This window comes from Tasmannia lanceolata, unplaced genomic scaffold (assembly GCF_043159265.1).
Source record: "Tasmannia lanceolata isolate RefF3 unplaced genomic scaffold, GAP_Taslan_0.1 ptg000044l, whole genome shotgun sequence".
In the NCBI taxonomy this organism is placed as follows: Eukaryota; Viridiplantae; Streptophyta; class Magnoliopsida; order Canellales; family Winteraceae; genus Tasmannia; species Tasmannia lanceolata.
The window spans coordinates 19,772,697-19,798,171 of record NW_027518721.1 but is presented as its reverse complement, the minus strand read 5'-3'; the positions used below and the strand labels follow the sequence as shown (position 1 = coordinate 19,798,171).

General features: G+C 39.2%; 2 protein-coding genes and 2 pseudogenes across 2 annotated transcripts; all 4 read right to left on the bottom strand.

The window, feature by feature from the left end:
* Positions 1-467: 467 nt before the first annotated feature.
* Positions 468-2,675, bottom strand: LOC143863396 (secoisolariciresinol dehydrogenase pseudogene; annotated as a pseudogene).
* Positions 2,676-5,069: 2,394 nt separating this feature from the next.
* LOC143863828 (secoisolariciresinol dehydrogenase-like) lies at positions 5,070-10,506 on the bottom strand. The gene is made up of 2 exons (XM_077374606.1): positions 10,398-10,506; positions 5,070-5,974 (listed from the first exon to the last, which is right to left on the bottom strand). Exons 1-2 carry the CDS (start codon positions 10,433-10,435, stop codon positions 5,191-5,193), a joined length of 822 nt encoding a protein of 273 aa, XP_077230721.1. The 5' UTR covers positions 10,436-10,506; the 3' UTR covers positions 5,070-5,190.
* A 2,658-nt stretch (positions 10,507-13,164) lies between these two features.
* Positions 13,165-21,369, bottom strand: LOC143863823 (secoisolariciresinol dehydrogenase-like). Its single transcript, XM_077374596.1, has 2 exons — positions 21,251-21,369; positions 13,165-14,007 (listed from the first exon to the last, which is right to left on the bottom strand). Exons 1-2 carry the CDS (start codon positions 21,286-21,288, stop codon positions 13,224-13,226), a joined length of 822 nt encoding a protein of 273 aa, XP_077230711.1. The 5' UTR covers positions 21,289-21,369; the 3' UTR covers positions 13,165-13,223.
* Positions 21,370-24,431: 3,062 nt separating this feature from the next.
* Positions 24,432-25,441, bottom strand: LOC143863395 (secoisolariciresinol dehydrogenase pseudogene; annotated as a pseudogene).
* Positions 25,442-25,475: the final 34 nt, after the last annotated feature.

Below are 25,475 nucleotides of genomic sequence, written 5' to 3'. Positions count from 1 at the left end.
AAAGACGCACGAAATGTCGATTTTTTTGGCCGCGATTTCGATAATTTCGGCTGAAATTTGAGAAAGGAATAAAAAATTAATATTTTTGTTAAAGTATAAAAGATAAATAATGCCTTTTCTCCAACAGCTTAAGCTTTTGGAGAAGTTGGTAAGTTAAAAAAATTTATTCAAATTTCGCCAAAATTGACGAAATTGACGAAATTTTGGCAGAAATTTTTGAAATCTCGACCGAAATTTGGTTCATTTCACCAATTTCGGTTTCGGAAAGTTTCCGAAATTTTGGATTTCGGTCAAAATTGAAAAACATGCTTGGGACACAAATTGAAATAAAATTTAAAATAATTTTCTTTACTAACATGGCCAACTTTTTTATTGAATTCATAGACGCCCTAAAATAAAATGAACAAGTGGAGGATACGAACAATATCATTAGATGGATTGACAATGGGTGAAAGCTCATGGCAACATCAAGAAGCTGAAAAATGCATAGCAAACATTGGATTAACAATGGTGTAACCACCATCAACTACAAGGTTGTGGCCACTCACATACTTGGATTCATCACTTCCCAAATAGAGAGTAGCATTAGCAATTTCTTCTGCTTTAAGATAGACCCCCTTAAGATTAGCAGGACCCTCGATTGGCTTCTCAAGCTCTTCACCCTTTGCGGGAAAACATTTCTCAGCCAAAGGGGTTACGACACCGTAAGGAGAAACACAATTTACTCTAACGCCAAACTGCCCACCCGAGCTCAACTGCCGCGTTCTTCGTGGGCCCCACCACCGCGTGCTTTGAACTTGTGTAGGCATGAGTACTGTGCCCACCTAAGACAGAAGCAATACTACTTGTACTAATTATGCTGCCACGGTGAGCCGGGATCATGACCCGTGCAGCATGCTTGCTGATGCTCAAGAAGACGCCTGTTAGATTGTTAAAGATTTTTCAAAATCAAGTGTTTTTGGTCAAAACAATTTTTGGAAAATATTTTCTTTAAGTGTGTTTTGGAAAAGGAAAAACTTTTCTTTGGAAATAGTTACTTTTTGCAAGAGAAAGAGAAGAGTGTAAAGTAGAGGGAAAAGATAGTCCCGTACCGACTCGTAAGAAAGGAAGAGTTGAGCTTATAAAGCTTCACTCTTTCTTCTTATTTCTTTATGTGCACATGGGGTCTTAGCCGTGGGTCGAACCGCAGGACGGTGCAACGCACCGTCCGCGCACGTGCACGCGCGGCGTGGGCAATGGGCTATAAGGCGCTTTATTGGCGCTTTTCTAGGCGCACTTTGCACTTGGAGCGATTGGAGCCTTTAATTTTTCCAGATTTGATCTGGACCGTTGGATCTAGACGATTGTGGATCGGTCTAGCGGGTGGGCCGAATAGTTCATAGGCCCATCAAGCCCAAGCCCAGTGTCGAATAGTTCGATTGGGTTGGGCTTTGATTCGAGCACAACGGTCGGCCCAGCGGGCCCAGTGCTCCAACGGTCAGTGGGTGCGATCCATTGGGTTGTGTCCCTTCCCCAACCGTCAAGGATCTAAGGGGTGCGATCTGTACCATAGATGGATCATCTAACGGTTAGATGTGAGGACGGGAATTTAAATATCCCAACAGTCTCTCTAGGATTGATCTGGTTCGTTGAATCGCGTATGGGCGCGATCTAACGGCCAGAGTTCAAACCGATCTGGAAAGACTCTATACATGGGGTGCTTTTCACACTGAAAAGTCACCAGAGGCTCTATAAAAGTTGCAGAACCCAGCCATTTGACAGATTCTTAAGACTTCCAGTGCATTATACTCTCTTTCTTGCTCCCACCAAAATTCGTTTTACTAAACTATTTTCTTATTGTTTATCTAATTACTGTTATACTGCAGTAACAGAAATTAGACTGATTTTCTCAGGCTTGTAAGATTCTAAGGGCATTTCGGATTTGACTCCGCTTGTGCATAGCGTCGTCAAATTAGTACGACATTCCTACTGGCTTCATTGTATCTTGGAGGCAGTTCGCGGATCCCCTTTGCACACTTCCAGTGGGGGCGAAATCTGTCTTAAGGAAAGCGATTTCGCGCCTTCAAGCAAACTGGTTACTGTTTTTTTTTTCTTTCCAACAGATACAAATTATTTCTCCAACAAGATTCAGGCTAAGTGCTCTTTCAAAATCCGCCTTCTCATTGTTAATAATGCTTTGCTTGAACGGGTCTATGGTGCCCGCATTGTTGAACATTATGTCGAGCTTCCCATACCTGGTTACAACACTGTCAATAGCATTTCGGACGCGTTCTTCGTCTGAGACATCACAGTGGATGAAGGAATCGGGGGAGGCGAGGTCTTTGCTAACTAATTGGCCCAATTCGTCTTGGACATCAGCTATGAACACTTTGGCACCATGCCGGTGGAACAATTTGGTCGCGGATTTGCCGATTCCGCTTGCTCCACCGGTGATCAGTGCCACCTTACCTTCTAGTCTATAGATCAAAGTCAATAGGTTTTTAAAAAAAAAATCAGTTTAAAGGAGTTAGGAACAACCCTAGTAGGAAAATATGTAAGCATTAAAAAAATAATCAGTTTAAAGGAGCTAGGAACAACCCTAGAAGAGAAAATATGTAAGCATTAAAGAAGAGAATACATGGCACGATTTTATAGACCATCTACTTGGTGGGCTCTTACCTTGCAAAAAGTCGCATTAATTAGAGAACCGTATTATTGTGCATCAGTTTCGAAAATAAAATTAAAGATATTTAGCTTTCTTGAAAACTTTGCACTATTTTAGGCAAACTTGGAAAGAATTCACACAACCTCCCCTTATTTTTCGTTACTTAATATAAATTTTAGGCAAAACATGATTGTATACATAAATAATATATATATGCGTGTGTGTGTGTTAATTATTACTTCCAAAAAGTACATATCTTATTATGGAGTGCAGGGACCTTGACAAATTTTCCTTTTTGAATTATTTTAGTGAAATGATAAAATAAGGCTGTGCCTTATCTCTTTTGCATTTCAGGAAAAAAAAAAAAGAGTAGAGAAAGAGAGAGAAGTTAGTAGAGTGCAACTCAGGTCGGGTTGTGGCCAACCCGAACCGAACCCGAGCCTAACCCCATAACCCGACCTGACCCGACCTGAGCCCAACCCTATAACCCGACCCGACCCGACCCGAGCCCAACCCGAACAGAAAGAAAAAAAAAAAAAAAAAACTGTGAATCTACTGCTTTTTTCCTAAGAAACTTATGGCATAAGAAAGATAAAAGTTACTATGTAAAAAACGGGAAAAAAAAACTAGTACGTAGCTACAGATCCATAGGTTGTAGAAAAAAAATCCTGAAAATAAAGAAGGGAAATAGGACGAAGAAAAACAGGAAAAGAAAAAAATCAAACCCAACCTGTGTTTAAAAATGCGGATGTGATGCGGAACGCTGCCGAAGAAAATCCTTGTCGACTCAGCACGGACGCGGCCAATAATGCGGTTGACGCGGTCAAGTCAGATGAGTTGTAATTTTTAAATGAATAAAATACAAAAATGAAAACCAAGTAAGGCACACCAAATGAATCGTAAAGATCATCTTACAATGTGGGAGCCCACTAATTTTTTAAATTCAAAAAGACAAGATGAGTTAGTGAAAATATAAAACTAGGGCTGTGCTAATATCATTTTCCTAGATTTAAAATATTAATTTTTTAGATATTAATTGTTTAACTATTAATCGTTGGTACTTTGGCTATGATATTCACACTACCATTCTTTAATAATGAGACAAACTCACCTTGTCTTTTATTATTTAAACAGCTGTCAAAAGCTATTACAATTTCTAAGAAGCCTCAACATCCCATTGATTATAGAATAAGACATGTGAGAATATAGAATAAGACAATGTGAGTTTGTGTTGAACACAAGCATCCTTCAAAAAATAACGAAAAATAGAGGTTATATCTCTGTCTACATGCATAACTGTAGAGACAGCCAAAACGAGGCACTCTTTTGTGAACAACTGTACATAAAAGAGGTACTCTTTTGTGAACTATATTACAAGAAAAAAACTAGTGACAACTTCCTAAAGCTGAACGTCGATGGTGCAGCTACCGAAAAAACCTGGTATTGCTAGAAGAGGGGGTATTATTTGAGATAATGACAATAGAGTAAGAATTGCTTTCTCTCATTCCTATGATGTGAATTCTAATATGCTGGTTGAAGCTAATGCTATGAGAGATGGTCTCTACTACTTAGATGCTTTAGGGATTAATAGAATTTGATAGTCTTGTCATTGTCAACATCATCAAAGGTAAAAACAGAACACCATCTCTCATAGGACTAGGTTTTTCTCCAAGAACCCTTTAAAAAACATGGATTTTGGATTCTTCTTCATTCTTCTTTCTTACGCTTAGCAAAGACTTCAATCTTTAATGCATTAGGGTTCCAAACCCTCTTCATTTCTTTTGCCCAAGCAAAACCCTAAGCGACCACATGAGAAAAGCTCTTTTCACTATTTTATTCTCTCCTCTCTCCATCTTGTTTTCCCTCTTTTTTTTCCTTCTTTCAATCGAACTACACCACCGACTCTTTCTGTTTTTTAATTAAGAGGTGAGGGGGTGTGGGGCCGACAACATGGGGATGGACCCCACAGTAAATAGGAGAGGATATTGATACGGCCCAAATATTTGTATTTTCCCCTTCACTAGCTTGGGACCATGGTTTCAAATTTCGGTTTCGGCAAAAATTTTGGTCTTAGCCGAAATCCCGAAATTTTAGTAAAGACGGACGAAATGTCGATTTTTTGGTCCAAAATTTCGGTAATTTCGGCTGAAATTTGGGAAAGGGATAAAAAATTAATATTTTTGTTAAAGTATAGAAGATAAATAACACCATTCTCCAACAGCTTAAGCTTTTGGAGAAGTTGGTAAGTAAACAATTTTTATTCAAATTTCGCAGAAATTGACGAAATTTCCGAAATTTTTGCCGAACCCAACATTTGGTACTTGTCGCCAATTTTGGTTTCGGAACGTTTCCGAAATTTCGGATTTCGGTTGAAATTTAAAACCATGCTTGCGACACAATATTGAAATAAAATTTAAAATAATTTTCTTTACTAACAAGGCCAATTTTTTATTGAATTCATAGAGGCCCTAAAATAAAATGAACAAGTGGAGGATAGGAACAATATCATTAGATAGATTGGCAATCGGTGAAAGCTCATGGCAACATCAAGAAGCTGAAAAATGCATAGCAAACATTGGATTGACAATGGTGTAACCACCATCAACTACAAGGTTGTGACCACTCACATACTTGGATTCATCACTTCCCAAATAGAGAGGAGCATTAGCAATGTCTTCTGATTTCAGATAGACCCCCTTAAGATTAGCAGGACCCTCCATTGCCTTCTCAAGCTCTTCACCCTTTGCGGTAAAAAATTTCTCAGCCAAAGGGGTTACAAGACCATAAGGAGAAACACAATTTACTCTAACACCAAACTGCCCGAGCTCAACGGCCGCGTTCTTCGTGAGCCCCACCAGCGCATGCTTTGAACTTGTGTAGGCATAAGTACTGAGCCCACCTAAGACAGAAGCAATACTAGCTGTACTAATTATGCTGCCGCGGTGAGCCGGGATCATGACCCGTGCAGCATGCTTGATGCCCAAGAAGGCCCCTGTTAGATTCAGGCTAAGTACTCTTTCAAAATCCGCCTTCTCATTGTTAATAATGCTTTGCTTGTATGCGTCTAAGGTGCCCGCATTGTTGAACATTATGTCGAGCTTCCCATACCTGGTTACAACACTGTCGATAGCATTTCGGACCTGTTCTTCGTCTGAGACATCACAGTGGATGAAGGAATCGGGGGAGGCGAGGTCTTTGCTAACTAATTGGCCCAATTCGTCTTGGACATCAGCTATGAACACTTTGGCACCGTGACGGTGGAACAATTTGGCCGTGGATTTGCCGATCCCGCTTGCTCCGCCGGTGATCAGTGCCACCTTACCTTCTAGTCTATAGATCAAGTCAATAGGTTTTTTTTTTGTTTTTAGTTTTTAAATAATCAGTTTAAAGGAGCTAGTAACAAACCTAGTAGGAAAATATGTAAGCATTAAAGAAGAGAATACATGGGATTAACACTTTGTAAAAAGACAATAACTGATTCTGCTAAAATAAAATTATCATCTGAAGTGTTTTACTCATGTCTCATTTTAGTAGAGCATCTATAGCCTATAGGAGGTTCTGGAATTCATCAAACAGGGCAACTTTTGTGAGTTTTTCTAGGAAGGATTAAGAAAGAGCAATGCTAATATCATTTCTCCAATCCATTGATGTTGTGAAGGGCGCATTGGTGGTGGCTTGATAGAAGAATATTATCTTTCCCGAATATAATATTTAAAATAAAAGAAAATATGAGATACATTACAAATTGTATGGGGAAACGATGACATTAGGTTTTCGAAAAGATGATAAAATAGTAATTTTCAAACATAATTTGTCTATAGCAAAAAAATTATTTACATAGCGTCTACTGTTAGACCTATCGAGAATGTATTCTACAAAGGTGAATTTAAAGAGGATTGGCAATGGGGTTTTACCAATGTTTGATTTTTCTTTCGGAAAATGATCCAGAAATTCTGCTTTATTTCTGAAAATATGAGTGGCTTGTACGTTCAATTCTTTTTACTAATGGAGGGCTATGATCATCCTATGGAAAATAATTCTGGGACCCAACCTATTTATGTTCTGGCCCATCACATGGACGGTTTGGATCATCCTATAGTGTGGTCCATACACTACATTTTGAAAAATACGGGACTACAAGGGCTTACACCGTATAAAACTTCTACTTTCTACTTACTATTCCAAAATATCAAAACAAAACAATGCATTTGGATGGTCAGAATCAGGCACTGGATTCGAGATTGGATTCCGATACACACGATTTCACCGTTCCCAGCTGCTCTCAAACAGGGAATAAGTATAGGGAAATGTTACCAGCACAACCATATTTTGACTGTCTGTTCTTTAAATATTAGGTCGTGAGAGCTTTTTTGGGAAATGTAATAAGCTTTTGACAGCTGAAAAAATGGAAATGTCGGAAAAAAGTAAAAAGAAAGAGGAGGACGAAGGGGAAATTGGGGTCGAGTTGAGAAAAGTTGAGGTCAAGGCGAGAACTTTTCCCAGCTGATCCCCAACTTTTCCTGTCACGATCTGAAGTTTCCCAACGTGAACCAAACTTTTCCCGACATGACTTGAGGTTTTCCTACTTTTACTTGACCCCAACTTTACTAAGTCGACATGAGCTTTTGCCGACACGACACAATTTTTTCTCGATATGACCCGAACTTTTCGGCTTAACCCCAACATTTCTTAACACGACCCGAAGTTTTCCCGACACGACCACAACTTTTCCTATTTGACACCAACATTTCCTTTTATTTTCTCCCCTTTTTTTCGTTCATTTTTCTAGTGTCGTCCCTTTTCCGGCATCATCTATTTTTTCCAGCATCGATTCTTATTTTTCCATATTCTTCCTCATATTTTCTTCTTCTTCATATTGTTCTTCCTCTTTTTCCCCCTCTTTACCTTCCTTTTATTTTTCTTCCACTTCTTCTTCTTCCTCTCCCTCTTTCTCTTCCTTCTGTTCTGAGTTGCAGCAATGATCGATTAAAAAAGATAGCAAATAAGAGAAGAAGAGGAAGAAGATGAAGAAGGAACCCTGTTAGAGAATATCAGGTATACGATCTGATTTTCTTTAACTTCTCCAAATGCTTAAGCTTTTGGAGTAATTGGAAGTTTCACAAACCCTTATTTGGAGAAGATGAAGAATAAAAATGGCATTATTCTCGTACATATAGACTTGATGGCAAAAGGGTCCTTTTTCTTGTACGGTGCCAGTTACGTGCAAAATAGAAACTCTTCGTTTTTCTTTTTTTCTTTTTTTTATTATGTGTGGATAGCTAACGGCACATGATGTGTATGTGACGTGGGTTAGTGGAATAAGGTAGGATAAGTCTGCAGTTATCTTGTTATAGGATGTAGTTATCATGTAGGTGATGTGGTTGAGTGGGAGTAGATCTTTCTCCTATTTTCTTGTATTGAACGTGGGTTCACTTATTTCAAATTGAATGGAAGCAATCTGCCAGGGTATCGTTTTGAAACCCAACAAACACTTTGTGTTAACAGAGGCCAAGGTTTTCTCAATCAAACCTACATCTATTGTTATTCTTCGTAGTCGTTTGCTAACACCATAGGTACAACTAAGAACAAGAGAAACTCTCCCCAGTACGTACCATTGTGATATCAGAGCTCAGGCATGGACCAACGTGTGGAGCGATTAGAGCAAGCTATGGAGTCGCTTTCAAAAGGCCACCAAGACATGATGAATCGAATGGCGCAGATGTTCGAAAAATTGAACACACGTGTGGATCAAATCTCTAATTAATCTGCCAGGGAGACGGGGGAGACTTCTCATGCTCCTATGCGAATCAATGAAGATCAGGTTAATGGCAATGGTGGCCCTCTTCATCCTGTTCCACCAACTCATACACACCCAAATTTGTGAGGTTGGACTTTCCGTGTGTCAACGGTGGTGAAGATCCAAGGAGTTGGTTATGTAGGGCAGAACAGTTTTTCCAATTTCATGAGACCCCAGTGACAGAAAAAGTATCGTTGGCTTCCTTTCACCTTGAGGGTGACGCCCAACTATGGAACCAATTGCTGAAGCAAGAAATGAAGCTAGTTACTTGGGAAGAGTTCAAGGATGGGCTCCATTCTCGATATGGTCCAAGCCAATTCTTATATTTCTTTGGAGAACTCACCAAATTGGAGCAAACTGAATCGGTGCGAGCTTACCAAACCCAGTTCGAGAAGTTACTTGTGAAGGTCAGACATCTTCCCCAAGATCGTCAGGTCAGTTGTTTTGTTAGTGGGTTACGAGATTCTCGTAGAATTGACGTTCATGCCAATAGACCCACGACCTTATCTGGTGCTATTGGACTGATCCGCCAGTACGAGGCCCGTGATTTAACACAGCGTGCCATTCCAACGTCAGACACGACGTACCCGATCACAACCAACAGTGGTCCTATGCTTCCAATCCGACAGATGTAACCCACTGAGCTACAAGAGAGACAGAATCAAGGACCATGCTATAACTGTAACGAGAAGTTTGTCCCGGACATCGATGTAAGAAGTTGTTCCTAATAGAGGCATGCTACGAAGAAGAAGAAGAAGAAGAAGATGGCCTTGAGGAAAAGGCCGATTTCTAAGGGGGAGGAGATGTTACGTGCAAAATTGAAACTCTTTTTTTTTTCTTTTTTTCTTTTATTATGTGTAGATAGCTAATGGCAAATGTTGTGTATGTGACGTGCGTTAGTGGAATAAGGTAGGATAAGTCTGTAGTTATCTTGTTATAGGATGTAGTTATCATGTAGGTGATGTGGGTGAGTGGTAGTAAATCTTTCTCCTATTTTCTTGTATTGAACGTGGCTTCACTTATTTTAAATGGAATGGAAGCAATCTGCCAGGGTATCGTTTTGAAACCCAACAAACACTTTGTGTTAACAGAGGCCAAGGTTTCCTCAATCAAACCCACATCTACTGTTATTCTTCGTAGTTGTTTTCTAACACCATAGGTACAACTAAGAACAAGAGAAACTCTCCCCAGTACGTACCAGTGCCATCCGTTAGTGAGAAGAATTTGAAAGTACAAGCCACCCATAGTTTCACAAAAAGCTTTCTTTCGATGGAGTAACCTTCACAAACTACTAATGGCACATAGCTAGTATAAAAAATGAAATTCTAGCAAACTCTTAAAAGGAAAGAGTTGATGAGATGGAGAAGTTGATAGCCTAGAAAGCTTTAAAAAGGAAAGAGTTGATGTGTTGGGTGGTCCTACTTCGAGGTAATTACCGTAATACCCCTGGACAGGTGTCGGCCTGTTATAGGTTGCTATTTTTATACCCCATCACAACCTATTATGTTCTGGCCCATCACATGGACGGTTTGGATCATCCTATAGTGTCGTCCATACAGTACATTTTGAAAAATACGGGACTACAAGGGCTTACACCGTATAAAACTTCTACTTTCTACTTACTATTCCAAAATATCAAAACAAAACAATGCATTTGGATGGTCAGAATCAGGCACTGGATTCGAGATTGGATTCCGATACACCCGATTTCAGTGTTCCCAGCTGCTCTCAAACAGGGAATAAGTATAGGCAAATGTTACCAGCACAACCATATTTTAACTGTCTGTTCTTTAAATATTAGGTCGTGAGAGCTTTTTTGGGAAATGTAATAAGCTTTTGACAGCTCTTTAAATACTAAAAGACAAGATTGTCTGTGAAAATATCAAAATATGGTTGTGCTGATATCATTTCCCCAAGTATAACTTTCAAAAAATTTGGCAAAGAGGGGAAGATTACCTTCTAGCAATGGTAGGGAGAAGAGAGGTGCTTCCCATGGTTGAGGCCGTGTCACAACTGATGTATTTTGTGTTCAAAAGATTGCCTTTTATAGAAGAAGAAAACCTACTCTTTGGTTACACGCACTACCATATGATTACTTTCGTGATCGTGATCGTGATCGACATTGTTCAAATAAAAATAATGTATTATCATGTACTAAATGTCAAGCCAAATTATCCACGTGAATCTTCTTCATTTTCTGAAAATGGATTTCCTTGCTTGTGAAAATATCATTTTCCAAGTAATGTCGAGGTAAATTTTGTACTGTATTGATGGCCCCACATTATACATTATAAATCTTCCAATCGGTGGCCCCCCTACCTTGAAAATTCACAGTGATTGGATAATTATATTGTTGTGGGCCAGTGCTTTGAGATGGCACGATTTTATAGACCATCTAGTTGGTGGGCTCTTACCTTGCAAAAAGTCGCATTAATTATTGTGCATCAGTCCCTTCAAGTGTTATTATTTTATTTTCGAAAATTAAATTAAATATTTCACACAACCACCCCTTATTTTTTATTATTTAATATAAACTATTGGCAAAGCCTCCCCTTATTTCTCATTATTTAATATAAATTTTAGGCAAAACATGATTCTATACATTAATAAATTATAAAAAATATATATATATATATATATATATATATATATATATATATATATAGAGAGAGAGAGAGAGAGAGAGAGAGAGACTAGTTGGCCAACCGTGCGATGCACGGGTTATAAGTTAATAGATTGGAAAGAAACCCATAGAAAGTGAAAGTTGATCGAGAAGTTAGTAGGGTGCAACTCAGGTCGGGTTGAGGCCAACCCGAACTGAACCCAAGCCTAACCCTATAACCCGACCCGACCCCAACCCGAATAGAAAAAAAAAAACCTGTGAATCTGCTGCTTTTTTCCCAAGAAACATATGGCATAAGAAAGATAAAAGATACTATGTGAAAAATGGAAAAAAAATACTAGTAGCTACAGATCCATAGCTGGTAGAAAAAAAATCCTGAAAATAAAGAAGGGAAATAGGAAAAGAAAAAAATCAAACCCAACCTGTGTTTAAAAACGCGAATGTGATGCAGAACGCTGCCGAATAAAATCCTTGTCGACTCAGCACGGACGCGGCCAATAACGCGGTTGACGCGGTCAAGTCAGATGAGTTGTAATTTTTAAATGAATAAAATACAAAAATGGAAACCAAGTAGGGCATACCAAATGAATGGCAAAGATCATCTTACCATGTGGGAGCCCACTAATTTTTTAAATTCAAAACGACAAGATGATTTAGTGAAAATATAAAACTAGGGCTGTGCTAATATCATTTTCCTAGATTTAAAATATTAATTTTTTAGAAATTAATTGTTTAACTATTAATTGTTGGTACTTTGGCTATGATATTTACACTACCATTCTTTAATAATGAGACAGACTCACCTTGTCTTTTATTATTTAAACAGTTGTCTAAAGCTATTACAATTTCCAAGAAGCCTCAACAGCTCATTGATTATAGAATAAGACAATGTGAGTTTGTGTTGAACACAAGCATCCTTCAAAAAATAATGAAAATAGAGGTTATATCTCTGCCTACATGCATAACTGTAGAGATAGCCAAAACGAGGCACTCTTTTGTGAACAACTGTACATAAAAGAGGTACTCTTTTGTGAACTATATTATTGGAAAAAAACTAGTGACAACTTCCTAAAGCTGAACGTCGATGGTGCAGCTAGCGAAAAATCCTGGTATTGCTAGAAGAGGGGGTATTATTTGAGATGATAACAATAGAGTAAGATTTGCTTTCTCTCATTCCTCTGATGTGAATGCTAATATGCTGGTTGAAGCTAATGGTAAGAGAGATGGTTTCTACTACTATGATACTTTAGGGATTAATAGAATTTGGATTGAATTTGATAGTTTTGTCATTGCCAACATCATCAAAGGTAAAAACAGAACACCATCTCTCTCAGGGCTTGGTTTTTCTCCAATAACCCCTTAAAAGACATAGGTTTTGGATTCTTCTACCTTTTTCTTTCTTACCCTTAGCAAAGACTTCAATCTTTAATGGATTAGGGTTCCAAACCCTCTTCATTTCTTTTGACCAAGCAAAACCCTAAAAGACCACAAGAGAAAAGATCTTTTTTACTATTTTATTCTCTCCTCTCTCCATCTTTTTTTCCCTCTTTTTTTTCCTTCTTTCAATCGAACTACACCACCGACTCTTTCTGTTTTTTAATTAAGAGATGAAGGGGTGTGGGGCCGACAACATGGGGATGGACCCCACAACAAATAGGAGAGGATATTGATACGGCCCAAATATTTGTATTTTCCCCTTCACTAGCTTGGGACCATGGTTTCAAATTTCGGTTTCGGCAAAAATTTCGGTAATTTCGGCTGAAATTTGGGAAAGGAATAAAAAATTAATATTTTTGTTAAAGAATAAAAGATAAATAACGCCATTCTCCAACAGCTTAAGCTTTTGGAGAAGTTGGTAAGTTAACAATTTTTATTCAAATTTCGCTGAAATTGAAGAAATTTCCGAAATTTTGGCCGAACCCAACATTTGGTACGTGTCGCCAATTTCGGTTTCGGAACGATTCCGAAATTTCAGATTTCGGTCGAAATTTAAAACCATGCTTGCGACACAATATTGAAATAAAATTTAAAATAATTTTCTTTACTAACAAGGCCGATTTTTTATTGAATTCATAGAGGCCCTAAAATAAAATGAACAAGTGGAGGATAGGAACAATATCATTAGATGGATTGGCAATGGGTGAAAGTTCATGGCAACATCAAGAAGCTGAAAAATGCATAGCAAACATTGGATTGACAATGGTGTAACCACCATCAACTAAAAGGTTGTGACCACTCACATACTTGGATTCATCACTTCCCAAATAGAGAGCAGCATAAGCAATGTCTTCTGCTTTAAGATAGACCCCCTTAAGATTAGCAGGACCCTCCATTGCCTTCTCAAGCTCTTCACCCTTTGCGGTCAAATTTTTCTCAGTCATTGGGGTTACAAGACCATAAGGAGAAACACAATTTACTCTAACACCAAACTGCCCGAGCTCAACGGCCGCGTTCTTCGTGAGCCCCACCAGCGCGTGCTTTGAACTTGTGTAGGCATAAGTACTGAGCCCACCTAAGACAGAAGCAATACTAGCTGTACTAATTATGCTGCCGCGGTGAGCTGGGATCATGACCCGTGCAGCATGCTTGATGCCCAAGAACGCCCCTGTTAGATTCAGGCTAAGTACTCTTTCAAAATCCGCCTTCTCATTGTTAATAATGCTTTGCTTGTACGCGTCTAAGGTGCCCGCATTGTTGAACATTATGTCGAGCTTCCCATACCTGCTTACAACACTGTCGATAGCATTTCGGACCTGTTCTTCGTCTGAGACATCACAGTGGATGAAGGAATCGGGGGAGGCGAGGTCTTTGCTAACTAATTGGCCCAATTCGTCTTGGACATCGGCTATGAACACTTTGGCACCGTGCCGGTGGAACAATTTGGCCGTGGATTTGCCGATCCCGCTTGCTCCGCCGGTGATCAGTGCCACCTTACCTTCTAGTCTATAGATCAAAGTCAATAGGTTTTTTTTGGTTTTTATTTTTTTAAATAATCAGTTTAAAGGAGCTAGTAACAACCCTAGTAGGAAAATATGTAAGCATTAAAGAAGAGAATATATACATGTGATTAACACTTTGTAAAAAGACAATAAGTGATTCTGCTAAAAGAAAATTTTCATCTGAAGTGTTTTACTCATGTCTCATTTTACTAGAGCATCTATAGCCTATAGGAGGTTCTGGAATTCATCAAACAGGGCAACTTTTGTGAGTTTTTCTAGGCAGGATTAAGAAAGAGCAATGCTAATATCATTTCTCCAATCCATTGATGTTGTGATGGGCGCATTGGTGGTGGCTTGATAGAAGAATATTATCTTTCCGGAATAAAATATGTAAAATAAAAGAAAATATGAGATACATTACAAATTCTATGGGGAAACGATGACATTAGGTTTTCGAAAAGATGATAAAATAGAAATTTTAAAACATAATTTGTCTATAGCAAAAAAATTATTTACATAGCGTCTACTGTTAGACCTATCGAGAATGTATTCTACAAAGGTGAATTTAAAGATGATTGGCAATGGGGTTTTACCAATGTTTGATTTTTCTTTCGGAAAATGATCCAGAAATTCCGCTTTATTTATGAAAATATGAGTGGCTTGTACTTTCAATTCTTCTTACTAACGGATGGTGCAGTACATAAAAAGACAAGTTTCCCCTTAAGTCTATATATATGCATGAGAATAGTCATTTTTTCATCTTCTCCGAACAAGGGTTCTTTCTTCATCTTCTTTTTCTTCTCTTTATTTGGTTTTTTTTCATCACCATTGCCAATGACCATTTCTGCAACTCGAAAGAGGACAAAGAGGGAAAATAGGAAGAGGAGGATGAAGAAGAAAAAGAAAAGGAAGAAGAGGAAGAGTTGAAACCGAAAAAATGGAAATGTCGGAAAAAAGTAAAAAGAAAGAGGAGGACGAAGGGGAAGTTGGGGTCGAGATGAGAAAAGATGAGGTCAAGGCGAGAACTTTTCCCAGCTGATCCCCAACTTTTCCTGTCACGATCTGATGTTTCCCAACGTGAACCAAAGTTTTTCCGACATGACTTGAAGTTTTCCTACTTTTACTTGACCCCAACTTTACTAAGTCGACATGAACTTTTGTCGACACACACAATTTTTTCTCGATATGACCCGAACTTTTCGACTTAACCCCAACATTTCTCGACACAACCCGAAGTTTTCCCAACACGACCACAACTTTTCCTATTTGACACCAACATTTCCTTTTATTTTCTCCCATTTTTTTCTTTCATTTTTCTAGTGCCGTCCCTTTTCCAGCATCATCTATTTTTTCCGGCATCGATTCTTCTTTTTCCATATTCTTCCTCATATTTTCTTCCTCTTCATATTGTTCTTCCTCTTTTTCCCCCTCTTTACCTTCCTTTTCTTTTTCTTCCACTTCTTCTTCTTCCTCTCCCTCTTTCTCTTCCTTCTATTATGAGTTGCAGCAATGATCGATGAAAAAACATAGCAAATAAGAGAAGAAGAGGAAGAAGATGAAGAAGGAACCCTGTTAGAGAATATCAGGTATACGATCTGATTTTCTTTAACTTCTCCAAATGCTTAAGCTTTTGGAGTAATTGGTAGTTTCACAAACCCTTATTTGGAGAAGATGAAGAATAAAAATGCCATTATTCTCGTACATATAGACTTGATGGCAAAAGGGTCCTTTTTCTTGTACGGTGCCTGTTACGTGCAAAATAGAAACTCTTCATTTTTCTCTTTTTTTTCTTTTATTATGTGTAGATAGCTAACGTCACATGATGTGTATGTGACGTGGGTTAGTGGAATAAGGTAGGATAAGTCTGCAGTTATCCTGTTATAGGATGTAGTTATCATGTAGGTGATGTGGGTGAGTGGGAGTAGATCTTTCTCCTATTTTCTTGTATTGAACGTGGGTTCAATTATTTTAAATTGAATGGAAGCAATCTGCCAGGGTATCGTTTTGAAACCCAACAAACACTTTGTGTTACCAGAGGCCAAGGTTTCCTCAATCAAACCTACATCTATTATTATTCTTCGTAGTCGTTTTCTAACACCATAGGTACAACTAATTAAGAACAAGAGAAACTCTCCCCAGTACGTACCATTGTGATATCAGAGCTCAGGCCTGGACCAACGTGTGGAGCGATTCGAGCAAGCTATGGAGTCGCTTTCAAAAGGTCAGCAAGACATGATGAATCGAATGGCGCAGATGTTCGAAAAATTGAACACACGTGTGGATCAAATCTCTAATTAATCTGCCAGGGAGACGGGGGAGACTTCTCACGCTCCTATTCGAATCAATGAAGATCAGGTTAATGGCAATGGTGGCTCTCATCATGCTGGTTCCACCAACTCATACACACCCAAATTTATGCGGTTGGACTTTCCGCGTTTCAACGGTGGTGAAGATCCAACGAGTTGGTTATGTAGGGCAGAATGGTTTTTCCAATTTCATGAGACCCAACTATGATACCAATTGCTGAAGCAAGAAATGAAGGTAGTTACTTCGGAAGAGTTCAAGGATGGGCTCTATTCTCGATAAGGTCCAAGCCAATTCTTATATTTCTTTGGAGAACTCACCAAATTGGAGCAAACTGAATCGGTGCGACCTTACCAAACCCAGTTCGAGAAGTTACTTGTGAAGGTCGGACATCTTCCCCAAGATCGTCAGGTCCGTTGTTTTGTTAGTGGGTTACGAGATTCTCGTAGAATTGACGTTCATGCCAATAGACCCACGACCTTATCTGGTGCTATCGGACTGGCCCGCCAGTACGAGGCCCGTGATTTATCACAGCGTGCCATTCCAACGTCAGACACGGCGAACCCAATCACAACCAACATTGGTCCTACGCTTCCAATCCGATGGATGTAACCCACTGAACTGCAAGAGAGACGGAATCAAGGACCATGCTATAACTGTAACGAGAAGTTTGTCCCGGGACATCGACGTAAGAAGTTGTTCCTAATAGAGGCATGCTACGAAGAAGAAGAAGAAGAAGATGGCCATGAGGACAAGGCCGATTTCTAAGGGGGAGGAGATGTTACGTGCAAAATAGAAACTCTTCTTTTTTTTTTCTTTTTTTCTTTTATTATGTGTAGATAGCTAATGGCAAATGATGTGTATGTGACGTTGGGTTAGTGGAATAAGACAAGATAAGTCTGTAGTTATCATGTTATAGGATGTAGTTATCATGTAGGTGATGTGGGTAAGTGGTAGTAGATCTTTCTCCTATTTTCTTGTATTGAACGTGGGTTCACTTATTTTAAATGGAATGGAAGCAATCTGCCAAGGTATGTTTTGAAACCCAACAAACACTTTGTGTTAACAGAGGCCAAGGTTTCCTCAATCAAACCCACATCTACTGTTATTCTTCGTAGTTGTTTTCTAACACCATAGGTACAACTAAGAACAAGAGAAACTCTCCCCAGTACGTACCAGTGCCATCCGTTAGTGAGAAGAATTTGAAAGTACAAGCCACCCATAGTTTCACAAAACTTCGAATATCCTGTTTTGGCTTCGAGTACCTGTTTTTACGTTGAGAAGAAGAGGGGGAGATCTCAAACCTCTTTTTGAGAAAGATTTGACGAGGCAGTAGGCTGATGGGTCCAATTTTGTGCATTTCAAGCAAAAAAAACCTTTGAATACCCTAAAAAATGAGAGAGAGAGAGAGAGAGAGAGAAGGAGATGATGTTAGATGGAGTTTTGAAAAAAAATAGAAATATATAGAGAGAGAGAGGGAGAATGAGATTTCAAGCTTAGCTTCTTACGTATTGCCGGAGAAAAGAGTAGGTTTCGCCGGAGAAGAAGCACTTCAACTAGGTTAAAACAGGGTAAAAGTAAAACTGTAAAAAGAAGAAGGGAAGCAGAATAAATGTACTGAGGGGCATTTTGGTCCTAAAATTTTGACTTTTTATAAATCAGCATTTATTCGTTTTTTCTCAACAACTGACATTTTTATGTCAATAATGCAACTCTCTGACACGTAACAGTAAATAACCCTTTTTATTTTTACTAAAAACGAATCTTGTGATTGGAAAAGGTTTTTATTTTTACTGTGGTTGGCAGTAAGGGTGTCAATTTTGGCTCGGGCTCGGAAGCTCGCTCGAGCTCGGCTCTAAAAAAGCTCGGCTCGAATTCTTACCGAGCCGAGCCGAGCCGGCTCGTTAAGCTTAACGAGCCGAGCCCGAGTTAGGCCAGGCTCGGCTCGGATCGTTAAGGCTCGTCATGTCACATCATATGTCACATCATCTGCAAAAACGTGTCAACATCATCTGCAAAAACGTAACGAGGGTGCGTATCAAACGGCTGTGGAAAATCGAAATTAATTATTTCCTCGTAATTGTCATATCTTTTAACTTTTTTTGGTATTTTTTCTTAATTGTAATAACTTTCTACCTTTTATTCGTAATTTTTCATTTTAAACTTTATAAATTCAGCTATTATACTTTCTGTCTGTAATGATTACTTTTTTTTTTATTTGCTTTTTTGCTACCGACCTTTGCCAAGTGCGAAACTTTTAGCTATATTACTTTCTGTCTGGAATGATTACTTTTTTTTTATTTGCTTTTGCTACCGACCTTTGCCAAGTGCGAAACTTTATAACCCAAGCTCGATGAAGCTCGCGAACGGCTCGCGAGCCTGCCCTAGCCTGACCGAGCCGAGCCGAGCCGAGCCTAGTTCGAGCCCGAGCCAAGCCTTTGAGCTTAACGAGCCGAGCCGAGCCTGGCCAAGCTCGGCTCGTTTACACCCCTAGTTGGCAGGAGACAAGTGACAAGACATTCAGCCTTATAGTTTTCAGTGGTCTACTACATTGAAAAAACAAATCTTGTTTTTTATTTTTACCGAGTCATTCATTTTTTTTTTCGTTCAACATGACTCGGACTCGGCCGAGTCTGTGACTCTATAACGCGGCTACCACCATTCCGCGTCGACTCGGCCGAGTCCCGAGCCGAGCCAACGAGTTTTAAATCACACTGGTTTTTACCAATGTTTGATCTTTCTTTGGGAAATTGATCCGGAAATTGCATTTTATTTTGGAAATTATGAGTACCTTGTACTTTCAATTCTTCTTACTACCGGATGGTGCCATACATAATAGACATGTTTGCATCTTCTCTGAACAAGGGTTCTTTCTTCATCTTCTTTTTCTTCTTTTTATTTGTTTTGTTTTTTCATTACCACTGTCGGGGACCATTGTTGCAACTTGAAAGAGGAAGAGGGAAAAAAGGAAGAGGAGGATGAAGAAACAGAAAAGAGAAGGAAGAATCGACGCCGAAAAAAAAGGAAGATGCCTGAAAAAATAAAAAGAAATAGGAAGAAGAAGAGGAAGTTGGGATCGAGTCGAGAAAAGTTGAGATCAAGTCGAGAACTTTTCCCAACTCGTCCCCAACTTTTGCCGCCGCAACGTGAACCTATGTTTTCCTGAGATGGCTTGAAGTTTTCCTACTTAACCCAACATTTTCTACTTTACCCCAACTTTACTTAGTCAACATGAACTTTTGCCTACACGACAAGAATTTTTCCTGCTAAGACCCAAACTTTTCTAACTTGACCCTTACTTTTCTCAACATGACACGAAGTTTTCTCGACACGGCCTGAACATTTCCTACTCGACAACATTTCCACTTTTTTTTCCTCTTTTTTCTTTCATTTTTTCTTGCGACGTCCATTTTTCCGACGTCATCCAATTTTTCCGGCGTCGATTCTTCTTTTTCCATTTCGTCCTCTTTTCAAAAAATAACGGAATTTAGGAGGTGGAATTGACACCGGGGCTGAATTAGAGGCAGGAAAAATGCCACAATCTGTTTCCCGCCCCAAGAGGTGGTATCCTAAGCCAGCCACAATTAGATTGGAATTTTATTAGAGTTTTTTAATTAAAACTTTTATTTTAATTTATTTTTCTCATTTCGTTAGAGGGAGAATCAGAATAGGAATCTGTTACCGTTCGGATCGACGATCGCAATCCTTAGGGTTGTGGAAAAAAACACAAGAAGTAGAACTCTTGCTAAATGATAAAAAAAAGCTTTCTTTTTTTAGCCAAAAACTATCATCCGCTTTCTTTTTTTAGCCAAAAACTATCATCCCCTCTTTGCTCATTCTCATTGATATATTTGGAGATACAAGAAGTAAATGAGATACATGGAAAATGACTTACCAATAACTTCTATACCTATTCTCAATACCCTATAATAACTTCTAGGACAATTTTCATGACAATACCATTTCCTAAGTAGTCAAAGTACAAACTCAATAAGTCTTAACAAAGTCCCTATAAATCATTAAAGAAATACTTAACTAACACATACTAAAAACTAGACACAGTAATTGCTTATCTAAATTCCCATGCAAAACCAAGACCAAGTCAAACCACATAGATGTGCCACATGGATGACAAATGGCATTATCCTACGGTGCCACTTGGATATGCCACTGCATCAGAATCGATATAAGAAGTTGATTCCTATTCCTGGGCATTCCAACCGTAGGCCGAGTGAAGTGATACAAGGACAAGCTAGTAATTGCAAGTGTATTCAAAGAGGAGAAAAAACTCTCCCCCCTTGATTTTTGATCCAGGTCAAACCTCCTTTTTACTTTTAGGTTGATCAAAAATCAACATGGTTGATATTTTCTCTCTCCACCCTTTACATATAAAGGGCGGCCACCATATAATTTCTCCAAAGGAGTTTTTACATGGTGGCCGACCGTCCAATGTAAATGGCAGAGAGAGAAAAAACTCTCCCCCTTGATATTTGATCCAGGTCAAACCTTCTTTTTTCACTTGTAGGTTGATCAAAAATCAATTTGGTGGATATTTTCTCTCCCTGCCCTTTACATATAAAGGGCGGCCACCATATAATTTCTCCAAAGAGGAATATATCTGTAAAAAAATATAAGAATTAATAAGTAATTTATGCCTGCTTGAAAACATGGCAGAATATGGAGGGCTGTCCCTGTCCCTAACATCCCTGATACAGGAGTGTCTTCCTAGCGGCTCTCACACAAGAATAAATATAGGGAAATGTTATCAGCACAACCATATTTTGATATTTGCACAAACCCACTAGTCTTTTCTTCCTTTTGACAGCTCTTTAATTAAATACTAAAAGAAAAGATGGTTTGAGAAAATATCAATGTATGGCTGTGCTGATATCATTTCTCTAAGCATAACTTTCAAAAAAAAATTGCAAAAAGGGGAAGATTACCTTCTAGCAACCATAGGGAGAAGAGAGGTGCTTCCCATGGTTGAGGCCGTGTCACAAGTCACAACTGATCTACTCTGTGTCCAAAAGATTGCGTTTTGTAGAAGAAGAAAAACCTACTCTTTTGTCACACTCTTTAATACCCGGCAACACCGGGCCCCACACCCGTCAAGGCGTGGGTTGTGTCTGTGTCGGTGGCGATGGGATAAAAGATAAGGCTTTGCCTTATGTCGTTTGCATTTCAGGGAAAAAAACAAAAGAGTAGAAAAGAGAGAGAGAGGGGTGCAACTCAGCGGATAACGAAATCTTGGCAACGAAATCTTGGCGATTTTCTCTATCTAATGATTGAGGAGGACCACCCATGTGAGCATAATAACTAGCTTTGGAAGGGCCTAACCTTCTTGGTCGGGTTGAGGCCAACCCGAACAGAACCCGAGCCTAACCCTATAACCAGACCGACCCGACCCGAGCCCAACCTGAGCTAGGGTGCAACTCAGGTCGGTTGAGGCCAACCCGAACCGAACCTGAGCCTAACCGCATAACCCGACCCGACCGGACCTGACCCGACCCAAACCTTAATAGAGAAAAAAAAAAACGTGAATCTGTTGCTTTTTTCTCAAGAAACAAATGGCATAAGAAAGATAAAAGTTACTATGTAAAAAATGGGAAAAAAAAACACTAGTAACTACAGATCAATAGCTTGTAGAAAAAAAATCCGACCCGACCCGAGCCTAACCCTATAACCTGACCGACCCGACCCGAGCCCAACCTGAGCTAGGGTGCAACTCAGGTCGGGTTGAGGCCAACCCGAACCGAACCTGAGCCTAACCGCATAACCCGACCCGACCGGACCTGACCCGACCCAAACCTTAATAGAGAAAAAAAAAACGTGAATCTGTTGCTTTTTTCTCAAGAAACAAATGGCATAAGAAAGATAAAAGTTACTATGTAAAAAATGGGAAAAAAAAACACTAGTAACTACAGATCAATAGCTTGTAGAAAAAAAATCCTGAAAATAAAGAAAGGAAATATGACCAAGAAAAACAGAAAAAGAAACATAATAAACCTAACCAGTGTTTAAAAACGTGAATGTGACACGGAACACGGCTGAAGAAAATCCTTGTTGACTCGGCGCGGACACGGCCAATAATGCGGTTAAGTCAAATGAGTCGTATTTTTTAAATGAATAAAATATAAAAATCCAAACCAAGTAGGGTACACCAAATGAAGGGTAAAGATCATCTGACCATAATTGGGAAATACTCTATGTTTGTGGAGTTTAGTTTATGGTTTGTGGCCTGAGATTACTTAGGCAATCCATGGGTTAGACAAAATTGGTTGAGGGGTAAAGGTGTCATCTGGTTCTAATATATCTGTGATTAACTCAACACAATTCAGTTGTCCCCCCAACCAGTGTCACTTTAGGATCATCAGATGAGACATTATATCTGGGAAAAAAACTAGTGACAACTTCCTAAAGCTGACCGTCGACGGTGCAGCCATGGTTTTAAATTTCAACCGAAATCTGAAATTTCTGATTTCGGTGGAGACCGACACCGAAATTGATGAAAATCAAAACGGTCATTTATGTCGAAATTAAATATTGAATAAAATAATAATTTCTGGTTTTGCACCAGAGTTCATTTCGGTCGAAATTTCAAAATTTCGGTCGAAAATTTGAAATTTCAAGGTCCGAAACCAAAATTTTAAACCTTGGGTGCAGCTAGCGAAAATCCTGGTATTGCTAGAAGAGGGGGTATTATTTGAGATAATAACAGTAGAGTAAAATTTGCTTTCTCTCATTCCTATGATGTGAATACTAATATGCTGGCTGAAGCTAATGCTATGAGAGATGGTCTCTACTGCTATGATGCTTTAGAGATTAATAGAATTTGGGTTGAATTTGATAGTCTTGTCATTGTCAACATCAACAAAGGTAAAAAGAGAACATCATCTCTCATAGGACTAGGTTTTTCTACGAGAACCCCTTAAAAAACATAGGTTTTGAATTCTTCTTCTTTCTTCTTTCGTACCCTTAGCAAAGACTTTAATCTTTAATTGATTAGGGTTCCAAACCCTCTTCATTTCTTTTGCCCAAGCAGAGCCCTAAGAGACCACGTGTGAAAAGCCCTTTTTCACTATTTTATTCTCTCCTCTCTCCATCTTGTTTTCTCTCTCTCTTTTTTCCTTCTTTCAATCGAACTACACCACCGACTCTCTCTGTTTTTTAATTAAGAGATGAGTGGGGTGTGGGGTACACAACATGAGGATGGACCCCACAGCAAATCGGAGAGGATATTGATACGGCCCAAATATTTGTATTTTCCCCTTCATTGGCTTGGGACCATGGTTTGAAATTTCAGTTTCGACAAAAATTTCGGACCTAGCCGAAATCCCGAAATTTGGTAAAGACGCACGAAATGTCGATTTTTTTGGCCGCGATTTCGATAATTTCGGCTGAAATTTGAGAAAGGAATAAAAAATTAATATTTTTGTTAAAGTATAAAAGATAAATAACGCCTTTTCTTCAACAACTTAAGCTTTTGGAGAAGTTGGTAAGTTAACAAAATTTATTCAAATTTCGCGAAAATTGACGAAATTTTGGCAGAAATTTTTGAAATCTCGACCGAAATTTGGTTCATTTCACCAATTTCGGTTTCGGAACGTTTCCGAAATTTTGGATTTCGGTCGAAATTTAAAAACATGCTTGGGACACAAATTGAAATAAAATTTAAAATAATTTTCTTTACTAACATGGCCAACTTTTTTATTGAATTCATAGACGCCCTAAAATAAAATGAACAAGTGGAGGATACGAACAATATCATTAGATGGATTGACAATGGGTGAAAGCTAGGGGTGGCAAAATTGGCCGAACCGAACCGGAACCGAGCCGAAACCGAACCGAAAATTCGGTTTCGGTTTGGTTAAACCAAACCGATTCAAATTTCGGTTTGGTTCGGTTTGGGTATCAAACCGAACCGAAACCAAATATTTGAAATTATTATGAGTAAAGGGTGGCAAAATTGGCGGAACCGAACCGAAACCGAACCGAAAATTCAGTTTTGGTTCGGTTTTGGTTTGGTAAAACCAAACCGATTCAAATTTCGGTTTGGTTCGGTTTGGGGGTCAAACCGAACCGAAACCGAACCATTGCCACCCCTAGTGAAAGCTCATGGCAACATCAAGAAGCTGAAAATTGCATAGCAAACATTGGATTGACAATGGTGTAACCACCATCAACTACAAGGTTGTGACCACTCACATACTTGGATTCATCACTTCCCAAATAGAGAGTAGCATTAGCAATTTCTTCTGCTTTAAGATAGACCCCCTTAAGATTAGCAGGACCCTCGATTGGCTTCTCAAGCTCTTCACCCTTTGCGGGAAAACATTTCTCAGCCAAAGGGGTTACGACACCGTAAGGAGAAACACAATTTACTCTAACGCCAAACTGCCCGCCCGAGCTCAACTGCCGCGTTCTTCGTGGGCCCCACCACTGCGTGCTTTGAACTTGTATAGGCATGAGTACTGTGCCCACCTAAGACAGAAGCAATACTACTTGTACTAATTATGCTGCCACGGTGAGCCGGGATCATGACCCGTGCAGCATGCTTGCTGATGCTCAAGAAGACGCCTGTTAGATTCAGGCTAAGTGCTCTTTCAAAATCCGCCTTCTCATTGTGAATAATGCTTTGCTTGAACGGGTCTATGGTGCCCGCATTGTTGAACATTATTTCGAGCTTCCCATACCTGGTTACAACACTGTCGATAGCATTTCGGACGCGTTCTTCGTCTGAGACATCACAGTGGATGAAGGAATCGGGGGAGGCGAGGTCTTTGCTAACTAATTGGCCCAATTCGTCTTGGACATCAGCTATGAACACTTTGGCACCATGCCGGTGGAACAATTTGGCCGCGGATTTGCCGATTCCGCTTGCTCCACCGGTGATCAGTGCCACCTTACCTTCTAGTCTATAGATCAAAGTCAATAGGTTTTTAAAAAAAAAATCAGTTTAAAGGAGTTAGGAACAACCCTAGTAGGAAAATATGTAAGCATTAAAAAAATAATCAGTTTAAAGGAGCTAGGAACAACCCTAGAAGAGAAAATATGTAAGCATTAAAGAAGAGAATACATGGCACGATTTTATAGACCATCTACTTGGTGGGCTCTTACCTTGCAAAAAGTCGCATTAATTAGAGAACCGTATTATTGTGCATCAGTTTC

Excerpts from the sequence above, each read along its gene's own strand:
- LOC143863823 (XM_077374596.1), bottom strand. The coding sequence starts at position 21,288 with ATGGGAAGCACCTCTCTTCTCCCTATGGTTGCTAGAAG. Across the intron at positions 14,008-21,250 it reads CTCCCTATGGTTGCTAGAAG|ACTAGAAGGTAAGGTGGCAC; the intron begins GTAATCTTCCCC and ends TTTGATCTATAG.
- LOC143863828 (XM_077374606.1), bottom strand. The coding sequence starts at position 10,435 with ATGGGAAGCACCTCTCTTCTCCCTACCATTGCTAGAAG. Across the intron at positions 5,975-10,397 it reads CTCCCTACCATTGCTAGAAG|ACTAGAAGGTAAGGTGGCAC; the intron begins GTAATCTTCCCC and ends CTTGATCTATAG.